Consider the following 13,942-nt stretch of genomic DNA (forward strand, 5'->3'; position numbering starts at 1 on the left):
CATCAGACACAATTATGGGAAATAAAATATATGCATAGGGAGTTGAAACCAATTTCACAGCTAAACTGATTAGAATAATCATTGTTTTACCATTACATTACCTCAAACACTAGGTATGTGTTTTTTAATTACTAAAACAGTGTCGACTGTAAATCCTGCATTCTGTGAGGATATGTAAGTTACGCAGTTGATGTGATAAAGCTGGCAACTATTGCTTTTTCCTTCACAAGACTCTTCTGATTACTAAGTGCAATCAGCAGAAGGAAAGCAACAAGAGAAGAGAGCTATTACATGTTACTCAAGTTTAAGAGTGTCTCTAAACCAAATGTATTTAAAACTTGCACTACATGACATACAAAAATATTAAATTAAAAATGTACACAATTCTATTAAGAATAAAAAATTTATAAATCAATACATTTCTGCAACTTTTAGTACCTTACAATCACATTTGCCCTCTTAAGTATGTACACAAACATTTTACAAATGCATGATTGTGGAATAAATACAGTGTATAAAAAAGCCATTCAAAACTTCACCATGCAGATACATGACACAAATTGTTACAAACACCACCACATATAAACAAGTGCTTACCTTTTTAAGTTAATGGTAAACAGGTCAGAGTGACTAGAGGACATACAACTGATATGAGCACATTTAAATAAAACTATGCAAAATTCAACATATCTGCCAAATACTTAACACACATTCAGCAGACTGTCTCACTACAAGAGCAGAGGCCACAGAAGAAGTCCAAACACTGAAAGACTGAAAAATGCCTCCTTGCATTCTGAAGGAACCATCAGACATGGACTCTCTGTGGAAACGAACTTGTCCGACAATTCTGTGCCCTTTCCACTTCGTCTTGAATAGTTTCCAAAGTTTGATAGATCGTCCGGAAACCAGGTCTCGCTGGTGGTTTGCGATTCCAGCAGAGTTTCATAAGTTCATACACGGACTTTGGTGTGTTGTCTGGACACTGTAACACATTACCTTCTTTAATGTACTTCACTACCTCTTCATGTGTCATTCCGTAGTATGGTTGAAGGGCAAATGAAAATATCTCCCACAGACAAACTCCAAATGCCCAAACATCTGACTCAACTGTGTATTTATTGTAAAGGATACTTTCAAGTGGCATCCACCGTACAGGAATAGCATCGTGTTCATCACCTTTATAGTAGTCTTGTAAGTAAATTTTTTGAGACAATCCAAAGTCTGCAATTTTCACCACCATGCTGTCATCTATAAGACAGTTACGTGTGGCGAGATCTCGGTGCACAAATTTTCGATCTGAAAGGTAAACCATTCCAGCTGCCACTTGTCGAGCAATATTGACTAAGTCAACGTGAGTCAGTTGCACATCTCTAAACATATCCCCATCACCTTCAGAACTTCTGACAATGTAATTACTAGGAGAACATGAACGCAAAAACTCATTCAAGTCTCCACGACCCATGTACTCAAATAAAAGACACATAGGACGTCCGATGGCACACACTCCGAGGAGCTTAACTATGTTTGGATGGTCAAATTCTGCCAACAAGCACGCCTCACGTTCAAAGTCTACTTGTAAATCTTCAGATGCCTCATCTTTGAGCATCTTCACTGCAACTAATGTGAATTCTTCTCCTTTCACCAACCCTGGAGCTTTGGCCTGAAACATCATATGAGAGAAGCATTGTTACTACCTCCACAAGAAACTGTGTAAATCTGCTAGAATAATTTCCTGCTGCATGACTAATATTTTTTACTCTTACTATCATACAGCAGAATGATCTTAACAGGGGTAATCATGTGCTGATAGCTATACAAAAATCTAAAGAAAGCATTACTTTATAATATCTGTGATGCACGAAGGGATGGCCACAGATGGAGTCCACATATTTATGCAACGTAAATTCATTAAAAAAAACTAACATAGCTACAACTTTTGTATTACTCATACATATTAAGATAACTACGATAATGTCATTGAGAGATTAACTATAACATCTGTGCACATTTTCTGTTGGCCATTTGGAGTGACTACACAGGAAACAAGAGATGGTAGCCTCACCTTGCTAACAGAGAACTACCAACAGAAGAAATGAAACATGTTTTGCATCTATTATCAGGTGCTGACAACATGTATATGCATATCTTCAAGAACTTAGCATCTCAGATCTTCATTTATTCTGATGTAATGCAATGCAAATAAAATAATGTGCTCCAGAAGCTACAGAAAACTCACAAATTACAAGGAGTCAAGAACTACATGAAATGGGTGCACACAGTAGAATAAGTTCTGTCAAGTTCCAATTGTTTCTTCAGCTACGAGGATTAGACTGTAATAGTGAATGTCTCAGAAAAATATGATTACCTGAAAAACTCTTCCAAATGCTCCCTGGCCTAAATCTCTTATGTAAATTATATCGTTTCTCGAGAATTCCAGTTTCTCCAGTTTTGGGTTGAGCTGTGCTCCTGTTCTATGATATGCCATGTTGCTAGGTAACTTGTCCAGATCTATGTTCACTTCCTGCAACACAACACCAATTTTAGGAAAGTTCGATCTGATCACATCTCACAAAGGAATCTCTACACAGTCACCATCCAGAGTCAAACATTTATTGCATCCCTTAACAAGTTGATAAAACAGAAGTCTGCTGCCTTAGATTGTAACCAGACTATCACATCAACTTAATGTTCTTCGTCGGAGACAAAGTGTTGGAAGCCCAGCCACTTTTTCATGCAAAAATAACTTAGAACCATGTCTAGGCTGTATGGCAGATGTTCAAAAATGTTGTGTTTGACTTGATGCAACAATTTTCATGTTAGCTGAGAAAAGTGTGGCCGTACATCATCCTGATCATTCGTCCTTCCACTCTTAAATAAACTACAACCATAACATACAACGCATTAAAGCCTCAGATTTTGCGCAACTGCTATGAAATTTTCTGCCACTGAAAACCAAATTACAGAACTGATTTAACATTTCGGAGATTTTGCATTGTAGCTCTAATTTTGAATGGTTACCGTAGGCAAATGAGAAGCACATGTGGCTTTCTCACCATAACAGCTCTACAACACACTGCATAAGTCAGCATAGTGACTGTTTTGCCCCCCCCCCCCCCCCCCCCCGCACAATCCATACTTCCCATGCTACACAAAATGGATGTTACTTTGTGAATAGCACTCATAACAAATACATTGATAAGTATACACCCACTGCTGAAAAATATTTCATAATATGTTCAACATACTTCCATACACCATGCAGTCTGTACTTCCTGACTGCATCTTCCACTAAAAAAGCTAGTTTAAAATTTTTGAAATTCTGTTTTAGGTAATAATCATAATAATAAGTAATAAGTGTAGAAGGTATTGTGAAAGACATGATGATTATAAGCACTGGCACAGAATATACACTGCCAGAAAAATAAAATCACTCAAGATTTATTGTTGCAACAGTACAAAAGTACATGAAACAATTACATTTACAGATCAATAGCACAAGCAGTTATGAGGTATCAGACATCAACCCATGCTGAAACACCCGTATTAGTGGATGGTGAAGCCTCCATGGGCAGCAATGCAGGTGCTGACATACGCACCCAGTCAATCGTACAGGTGGCAAATACTGTCCTGATATACATTATGCCATGCCTGCTTGACCTGTTCATGTAGTTCTATAAGGGTTGTGGGTTGACGAGTCACTTCTCATCACATCCTATCTTGCATGTGCTTGACTGAAGACAAATCTGGAGATTGTGCTGGCCAGGGATCTTGCTGCACATCTTGCAGAGCATGTTGAGTTTCACAGGCAGTGTGAAGAGCATTATTCTGTTGGAATGACACACACCTTCCTGTTACAAGAACGGCAAAAGAATAGGTCAAACAACACTCTGAACCTACCAAACACTGGTTATTGTCACCTCCAGGAACACCAAAGGCAAACAAGAGTTGTAGCATATAACACAAGTCCTGGGGCTGGAACCAGTGTGTCTTGTGACGAACATATTCTAGGAGATGCACTCACCAGTCTATGTTGTAAACACAAACGACCAACACTCACGTGCAGGTACAATCTGCTTTCAACAGTGAAGACCACGGCGTGCCATTCCATCTTCCAAGTGATTCTCTGACAGCACCAGTCAAGCCGTCGGGTACAATCTGCTTTCATCACTGAAGACCACGGCGTGCCATTCCATCTTCCAAGTGATTCTCTGACAGCACCAGTCAAGCCGTACATGTCGATGCTGTGGTGTGAGTGGAAGATGGGCTAGAAGTGTGTGTGCGCCTGTAATTCCATTGCTAATAAAGGTTAGCAACAGTTCGTGTTGACACATCTGGACTAACAAGACCTCTTACTTGTGCTGTGGTACCTGTACAATCTGCCACTGCTGCCCATACATTATGACAACCATGGCAAGTGTTTGTACTGCATGGACGTCCAGAACCTTGTCTACAGATGTGAGAATGATTATGCGACCACTGATACCAGCATCGTTGCACAACTGACGCAACATGTCCAACACGTGTGGCACTTCTCTGAAAGTACCATCCTGCCACTTGAAAGGTGACAAGCTGACCCCTTTCAAACTTGTTAAGTTGGCCGTAAGACACACGAGTGCGTCTCTATAGTGTGGTTGCCTGCTTGTTTCACATGTTTGCACCACACTGAGCCTTCTGGCTGTGAGCATTCCCTATTAAAGAATCGACACAGACTGTGCTCTGGTAGCTATGCCACTGAGCTACCTGTTGGCAGACAATGTCGAAACCATTATCGGTAAACCTACTATCCCCCAGGTGGCATATGTCGTCATCGGATCAAAATCGACATAGTCTTTTCAGGTGCACTATTTTTTTTTTTCTGGCAGTGTATAAAGAAATGACATCAAAAGAAATTTAATTATGTAAAGACATATCTCACATCTCGAGTTGCTGTAGGATTGTAACCAACACGGTGCTTGTAAAGGCGATGACAGAGCAGAAAAAGTAGCAGAATAATAATCAGTCCAACTAAACCCACTGCTGACAACAAAAGAATGAAGACAGGTGTGAAGAATTCTTCCATTACCACAATGGCAGGTTCGTCGTCGATCTCTTCTCTTACTGTGTCATTATCTGAAATCAGCAAACACCACATGGCATTAATAAATTTCATTTATTTGCAATATTCATCTTGTTTTGTAGAAAACTGCTAATGCTGTACAGAACAACTAGAGGAGGAACAGGGTGACAATGACAGAATAATTTGGGCGCACAATAATATACTGAGAGTTCACATTATCATAGAAATCAGGATTTATAGTAAAAAAAATGCTCAAAATAAGCAACAGATTATCTTACAAGAATCTACTTACAAAATTACAGTTTGATTGAGGAATGAAGTTTTTAGACACATACACACAACTCCAATACTGACCACGGAAAAACTTAACGGGAAAAGCAGGATGAAATTTAATGCCACAGCATCCTCAAAGTCATTAAGGGCTAAGCATTAGCTCAGCTGGACACAGTTTTAGGAGGAATTCGCCATCACCTCCTTGAGGGATCAATTTCAGCATTTCCCAGAATTTATGTAAATAATTCACAGAATACTTACTATAGGGCTATTGGGTAGCCAGGCTGGGAATCATGCTCTGTTTCTCCCACAAAATAGTTCATTGCCATAATCTGTAACTCTCTCTTACTTATAAGTGATGATATAGATTACATTTATCACAGTTCATACAGAGGCATAAATTCAGTCACTCCACATTTCTGGAAGGAACAGAAAGTAAAGTTGTCCTCAGTCTGAACATTGGTTTAAACACCAAAATGCTCTATTTATCGTAATCCTGCTGGCGATAGTATTTCCTTGGCTCCCTTCAACCTGTGAACTGACATATCCAGCCTGTTATAGGCGAATTTAAAGTGTAATGTGGAATCTAAATCATAGTAACAAGAAATTATAACTGAAGTTCAATGAACCTCATAAGTATGGTGTTATGAATCATTCCTTTATTTGTACTTAACCAGTGAAAACCTCAACAAGAACAGTTGCGTCAAGATATAAAATCGGAAATCCACTGTTTTACAACCGTGTCATGTTAAGTTCCTAATAATGTGCTGGCAGTGAGCACTTTTGACTCAAACCTCTAACATTTAGTGGCTCACTGTATAGCATATAAACTTTTCTCCCTTTTCCTTTTCCACATAAATGGTAAGTTCACAATACGTTATCTGCTAATGGTTACTGCCCTTTCACATGTACCTACATTTGGATGAAGTTTTTGAGTTTACAACTAAAATGTACATTTCAGAAAGAAACTAACCACAGACAGGTATTTCACAACGCTGCCAGCGGACCGTCTGGTTCATTGTGTAACACCACGGTGACGGTTCCTCTCCACCAGCATTGCGGCAGTAATTTTCTGCATTCTGAACCTCTGGAAAAACATCAGGAGGCCTGTTATGTGTGTGTGGTACTTGAGAGTCCCACCTTTGACAAGCTAGGCCATCCTTTGTAACATTCACAGTTCCCTGATAGAAACGTCCTCTTCCACGTATACAGTCATCTGTAACAAGATTTGCACTCAGCATAGGTACAGTATAAGCATCATAATTATATTTGTGCAACACATAAGACTGTTTACATGTTAAACTAACTTTCAGGACTTTTTACATGAACTAAATATCCAGTACTGTGAAAATACTTATTTACAACAATGAAGTCAAAGAAGAATGAACTTGTTTCTGTTTACTGATAGCTACTCTGGTATTGTCAGACATGCATATTTGCCCTTTAAATGTGTCTGATGGCAAACTGTAAAGTGGTCATTATAAATATAGTCATCCACACTAGTTTGTAATTTGTATGTGAAATGATAAGACACATCATGTGCATTCTTACTTTCAGATTAGGTTGTGGTGAAAAAGGCAATAGGGACTACATGAGCAGTTTAGTTGTTGCATCCTATTAACAAGCCTGTTAATCAGCTGTGAGGAACAGAGGGAGACCTATTAAATGTGACCTCTTGCTTTTGAAAGAACTACTTCATAAAAAACCTTCAAGAATGTCATTCTCAAAACACATAACTTGATGTGTATATCATCATCTAAAATAAATGACAGCTCTGCTGTAATCTATACAAGACAACCTAAAACTAATAACTGTGTCTACAGAGCTTGTGTGCATGTGAAAAATTCTCTGTTAATCGGATGTACCATATTTGTGTTGTAGGAAAGTTCTTTTAGAGTAATTACTCCACCCCCCCCCCCCCCCCACACCCACACACACATGCATGCACGAGCACCTATGCCCAACAGAATACTGTCTGGATTAACAGTGCCATTGCTGTATTTTGGCGGGTGGACTGTTAGTGGCACGGTTAAGTGTTGCGTGGGGTGGGTAGAGTGAGAGGGAGGTGGGAGAAGGATATGGTTCAGTTGTTACAGTCCACGGTGATACTGGATGATGAGAGGACACTCCTTACTCCTTTGTAGCTTATTCTTGGGGGTAGTGGAAGGATTTGGGGTGTGTAAGGATATGGCATGGGAAATCTGTCTGTGGACTAGGTTTCGGGGGATACTCTCTCTATGTGAAAGGCATCCACGTGTGACTGGGCTGTGTGGCAGAAATTTTTTGGTGTGGAAGGTATGGCAACTGTTGAGATGCAAGTACTGTTGGTGTTAATAGATTTAATGCGGGCAGAGGTTCAGATGGTGCCCTGGGTAGAAGAGGACCAGGTGAAGCGAATGGAAGAGAAAGTGTTGAGGTTGTGAAGGAATTTGGATAGGGTGTCTTGGCCCTGAGTCAAGATCATGAAGATATAATCAATGAACCTGAACCAGACTAAGGGCCTGGGAGTGTTTCCTCTAGATGGTCCATAAACAGGTTGGCACTGAAGGGTGCCATGCAGGTGCCCATGGCTGTGCTGTGGCTTTGTACACCTTCTCTTCACAGGAAAAGTAGTTGTGAGTCAGGATATAGTTAGTAAAGTGTATAAGGAATGAGGTGGTGGGTTTGGAGTCTGAAGGACATTGGGAGAGGTAGTGTTCAATAGTGACAAGATTATAGGCATGAGGGATTTTGGTGTATAGGGAGGTTGCATTCAACAGTGATGAGTGGGGATTGAAACAGTGATGAGAAGGGACCCAGGAGGTAAAGGGGTGGGGGATGGTAGAACGTCTGTGAAGGAAGTGGTTAGTACCTTTGGTGTGGGAGGCTAGGCTTCAGGCAATTGGATGGAGGTGCTGGTCAATGACAACAGAAATTCTTTCAGTGAGAACCCAATAGCCAGTTACATAGGGCATCCAGTATTGTTGGGTTTCCGAATTTTGGGGAGAGAACGTAGAACACAGGTGCGTGGTGTATTGTTAGGGTGAGGAAGGAGATGGACTCAGGAGAAGTTCTTGGAAGGGCCTACGGATTTCAGTATGGACTGGAGGTTGTGGTGGACTTCTGGAATGGCAGAGCTCGTAGGTGGAGAGGTCACACAGTTGGCGAATACGTTCCGTTAAGTGGTCACTGCGACTCATCACAACAGTGGTGAAGCCTTTGTCTGCAGGGAGAATGCTTACGTCACGATCTGCTTTCAAGGCTGCATAGGGCAGTCCTTTTTCTGATGAAAGGTTAGCGTTCTCAGGTAGGAACCTGGGGAAGAATTGTAAGGCCAAGGTTAAGGTAAGGAATTCCTGCAAGGTGACCAGAGGGTGATTATTCAGTGTTAGGATTAGGTTGGATTTGGTTGGAGGAATTGGTGGCAAAGAAGTGTTTTGTTTTCACTTTAGAGATCAGGAAAAGGAGAGTAGGTCTTGGACAACTCCGACACGGTTAAAAGTGGTTGTGGAGCTAAAAGTGGGATGTTTGGACAGGACTGAACTACTGTGGGGCTAAAGTTTTAGTGGAAAGGTTAACAACAGCGTTTTGGGTTTGCTTGGATTCTGGGTTTTGTGGGGTGTTGTGAGTCTCGGAGGAAATGGTAAATTGAAGATGTGAGCTAGGCAGGGTATGGCTGTAAGGGGTTAATGGGGTGTTCACTGTGAATAGAATGGGTGTTGATGGATAGTGGTGCCCCAAGGCAGAAGTGAGTTGTCAAAAGGTTGGACAATTTATGGATGTTGTGTCTGGAATGCTCCTGCAGCTGCTTCACAACCTAGGCTATCTGGAACCTTCCAACCACCACCACTTTCCTCCGCTCCTGCAATCATCATGACTTCAGTCTCAGTTAACCCACTGCCCCGCACCCTCCACCCAACAGTTCCCCCTCCTCCATCCTGTCACCGTCTCTCGGTTCACATCCCCATGTAGTCTTATGTGCCACTCCCCACTGACCTCTACAATCAAATAATGTGTAGCTCATATACCCGCCACCTCTAGCTCTTGCATTCCTAGCCAGCAAACTGGCTGCCTCCCTCGGAGCCGCTAGCCACCCATCCCCGGCCCCTCTCCATCAAGCCACGCCATCTGACACTCCCCCCCCCCCCCCCCCCAACCAATCCACCTGCCAAAATAAAGTATGTGTGTTTTTACTCTAGATCTTTCTTTCAGTATACATGTATTGACAACTCAACACTTCTGCTTTTAGATGTGCTGCACTCAATCTGAATCTCTGTTACTGAGAAAATTAAGTGATAACTGAACATTTTCTAATTATGTGACATTAAATGGAATGAAAGAGAACTGAGATATTCTCCTCTGTTTCTTCATATTCTGATTTCTTTCTTTAAAAAAATGTTCATTAGTGAGTGCCTCTATCAAGGACACTGGCTTTCTTCTCAAAAAGCACGGGGCTTTACACTTGCAATGCAAAAATCACTGTAAGTATTGGACAAAGCTTGTTCAAAGCACATCAGAACTAACAAAGAACTGTAGCATCCCTCTCTGTACAGCAGCAGTATAGAGTAAATGCCTGTCCTGGTTATGTCTGTATTCTAAATACAGAACCAAATTTTGTTTAAGTTCTATACCATCAGTTACTTAATGAACAGAGGTCAACTTCCCAAAGCTGATAACCAGTTAACTCTGAAATATAGCAGAACCCGCACCATCACAGCTGGCAGAATTGCTAGTTCTATCAAGATTTATTGCATTAACTTACATCCATCACATGACATCAGAGCATAAATGGATACACTTTTTATCACTACAATCAACAGCATACCAGATAAAAATAAAAATCAACCATAATTTGTGCGCTTCAGATTGGATCTGAGCTGAAAATTAATCACAACTTAGCCAGCAATGTCAACTTCATTGATTACTTTTAAAAAATAGTGATTATCTTAAAAACAGTGACTAAAATAGTTGTAACTTTGTAATCAATTGATTATAGGTTTATTTTACAGTAGGATCTTTGGCCTGTGTGTGCAAAGCCATGGGATTTTTAATACACAATAACACAATTGTACGAAGTGATTCTTCGGTTCCAGCCTCCTAGCATCAGTCCATCAACGCACCTGATGACGACAACTCACTGGGTTATCGAAATATTGCGCATATATGATATGAAAACCTGGTAATTCTCCCTACAACTTTTCCTTAAAAAATGTTTAGGAACTCAGTCCATTCACTACAGACTCATTATTCCAATTGTAAAAACAAATCATCTGCTCATGCTGCAGGGCTTTTTGCGAGAAATATAATTAAGAAACAGTACACAAGCTTGAAGATGACCTGTAGATTAGTAATTGCTCAATCTGCTTATAACAACTTGTCACCAAACTGCAATGACAGAACCACTGTTACTTCAGTTTGGAAACATATTATTACTTATCACTGAATTAAAAATTATTTGCTTACAAGTAATTTCATCAGTCTTCATTTCTGTGAGGTGTGCATAGGAACATACAGGTGTGGTCGAGTTCTTGTACACTGGTAATGCTTCACAGTCTGGCAGTGTGAAATGTCTACGTGACTTGAAATAGATGCCTCGCTGTTTCATATCTTCGATAAGTGCCCACTCATTGTAGCAGAAGAGTTGCCGCACAGCCACGCAATCTTCTTGACACAGAGGAAGTGTCACTGGATACCCATCCCGCAACCCACATTGTGGGAATGCGTATGTACACAGCAATTTCTGAAGACAGTAACAAGCAACAGTAAGAATCTCAAATACAGGTCAAACAAAAGCACAGTTTATAAATAGTTTTGCTGTTCTCAGATGTTCAGTACTGTTTGGTTCAAAATGGTTCAAATGGCTCTGAGCACTATGGGACTAAACATCTGAGGTCATCAGTCACCTAGAACTTACAACTACTTAAACCTAACTAACCTAAGAACATCACACACATCCATGCCCAAGGCAGGATTCAAACCTGCGACCGTAGCGGTCGCGCGGTTCCAGACTGAAGCACTTGGAACCACAAGGCCACACCGGCCGGCATACTGTTTAATGCAACTAAATTCGAAGGACTGGTCTAAAATTGTGTTACCTGTAAGAAGTCGTAACTTCACTGAAGCCATTATTATAACAAAAATCGATGAAAAATCTATAAAATACTGAACAGCAGATAGATATAGACAACACACACACACACACACACACACACACACACACACACACGCGCACGCACGCGCACACACACACACACACACACACACACACACACACACACACACACACAGTGACAGAAAGTAAGAGAGAGAGTGTGTGTGTGTGTGGGGGGGGGGGGGGGGCGGGGCACGCATGCAGTTTTGTGACAAGGGGAAGACGAGATGGTGGAATTTTAAATTGATAGTGTTTCAATGTTCCACCAATTATTCAGCTATTAGCCACTTCATTTCTTTGCAGTGTGCTCCCTGATCTAATACATTCTGCTGTTTACTTGTATACACATTCTTGTTTAGCATGTGAATGACAGATTTATTTAAGTATTACAGGCATTTTTTTGCATTCAAAGTGGATCTCACAGCACTGTCTGAGCCAAATTTTGTAATCACCATATATTATAAAAATGCATGTAAGTAAGTATGTATGTATGTATGTATGTACCATATCTCCTCCTAAACCACTGGGCTGATTTCCACCAAACTTGGTACACATGTAAAGGGATGGGGCTGAAAAAATTACTTTATCCCATGGCATGTGAATACCCATAGTTTATTCATCCAGTATTAGAGAACAAGAGAAACGTTACACATAATTTCAAACCTTTACGAAATGTTTTCTCATTGACAATCCCCATAAAATGGTGAAAGGAAAAAAGATTATGACTTACTACATTTTTCAATGTTCATGCAGTAAAGCTGCTGCATGAAGCATGACATTTTGCTTTATTACTTCTTTACAACTAATTGCTTTTGTGACACATTTCGCCAACAGTATCTACATATGCCACTGAAAGTACCTACAAAAATATATTATTGTACGACGACGTCATAAACACTGAGATATGTGAAATCTGCCACATTGTGCACAACATTTTAATTTCTGAGGTCTGTTCAAAAAATTCGGGAACGTTCGTAGTTTCATGCCAATGGTAAGTTGGCTTAAAATGCGGTTGGTATCCCTGCACACACCTGTGCTTAATGTGTAACTGCTGGAAGTTTCATTGTTGTATGTCTGTTAGTTATTCTTCAGAGTTTTATTGAGTAGAATGTTGTGTCATACAGTTTAAGAATTACGAGATGACATAGTTAGAGGAGCAATGCATCTGCATTATATTTTGCGTGAAACTCAAGAAAACATTTACAGGGACACATCAAATGATGCAGGAAGCCAATGGTGATGAGTGCTTAAGCCATACTCTGTGTTACGAATGGTTCACATGGTTTAAAAATGGCTGGATGGAATTTAAAGATAACCCTCATTCAGGACACCCTTGGACTTCTACCGACAATGCTCATGTCAGCATTGTCAATGAAATTGTGCATGCCAGTCGAAGACTGACTGTCCAAAAGATTGCAGAAGAGTGTAACATTTCAGTTGGATCATGTCATGAAATCCTGACACAGCATCTTGGAATGCATTGTGTTGCTGCCAAGTTCGCCCAATGGCTCATGACTCAAGACCAGAAAGACAGTTACTTTACAATCTGTGAAGAGATTTTGGATTGCACAAATGAGAATGAGATGTTCCTTAAGAGAATCATAACTGGTGATGATACGTGGGTCTACGGTTATGATGTTGAGACCAAGGTTCTTCACAATGGGTCTGGAAAGGTTCTCCAAGACCAACAAAAGCTCATGAAATTAAATGTCAAAGTCACGCTGATGGTTTTCTTTGACTTTGAAGGATTGGTTCATCATGAATTCGTGGCTCAAGGACAAACTGTTAATCGATGGTACTATCGGGACATGTTGTGAGACAAAGTGAGACGGAAATGGCCTGAAATGTGTCTCTTGCATCACGATAATGCACCTGCACATTCATCCTTCTTGGTGTGTGTGACTATTGTATAAAAAATGAAATCACTGTGCTGCCTCATCTCTAGATTTGCAATGATACACAACATAAAAGAAAATCTGCAAACAGCACTTCATGCTATCCAGCAATAGGCATACCAAGACTGCTTCTGGAAGTGTAAACAGTGTTGGGAGTGGTGTATCAATTGCAGAGGAAAGTATTTCGAAGGATACCATGCACAGTAAGCAAAAGGTAAGCATAGAAAAACTGTGGAAAAGTGTCAGAATTTTTTGAACAGACTTCTTATTACTTCTTTACTCTATTCACAATACATTTGGCAGCGAGTAGCCACATATACTACTGGATATACTTGCACAATTATGCCATTGTATGAAATAGCTGAAGAGATACAATGTCATAAAATACTGAGCTACATGAAAATGAACTACAGAGCGAAATTCACTAGAGATACAGTTGAAATATGAGTGAAATACGTTAAATGTATGTGAAATATATTTGACAGTGTGTACACAAGCATAACCATGGATAAAATGCTTGTCTTAAGCCCCTGGAATAATTTCAACTAAATTTGATTCTTATATTAGTTACAATCTTGAAAGAAACAC

At 40.2% G+C, this 13,942-nt stretch overlaps 1 protein-coding gene across 2 annotated transcripts in view; it reads right to left on the bottom strand.

The window, feature by feature from the left end:
• Positions 1-395: 395 nt before the first annotated feature.
• LOC124721374 (tyrosine-protein kinase transmembrane receptor Ror2) overlaps positions 396-13,942 on the bottom strand; it is a 50,295-nt gene continuing 36,748 nt past the window's right edge. For both annotated transcript variants that reach the window (XM_047246306.1, XM_047246307.1), the window contains exons 4-8: positions 10,772-11,048; positions 6,303-6,545; positions 4,916-5,109; positions 2,366-2,521; positions 396-1,660 (exon numbers count right to left, since the gene is read on the bottom strand). In XM_047246306.1, coding sequence (XP_047102262.1) covers positions 806-1,660; positions 2,366-2,521; positions 4,916-5,109; positions 6,303-6,545; positions 10,772-11,048 — 1,725 coding nt within the window. In that variant the 3' untranslated portion in view covers positions 396-805. The remainder of the gene's footprint in view (positions 1,661-2,365; positions 2,522-4,915; positions 5,110-6,302; positions 6,546-10,771; positions 11,049-13,942) is intronic.

The sequence above is a fragment of the Schistocerca piceifrons genome, chromosome X (genome assembly GCF_021461385.2).
Source record: "Schistocerca piceifrons isolate TAMUIC-IGC-003096 chromosome X, iqSchPice1.1, whole genome shotgun sequence".
Lineage (NCBI taxonomy): Eukaryota > Metazoa > Arthropoda > Insecta > Orthoptera > Acrididae > Schistocerca > Schistocerca piceifrons.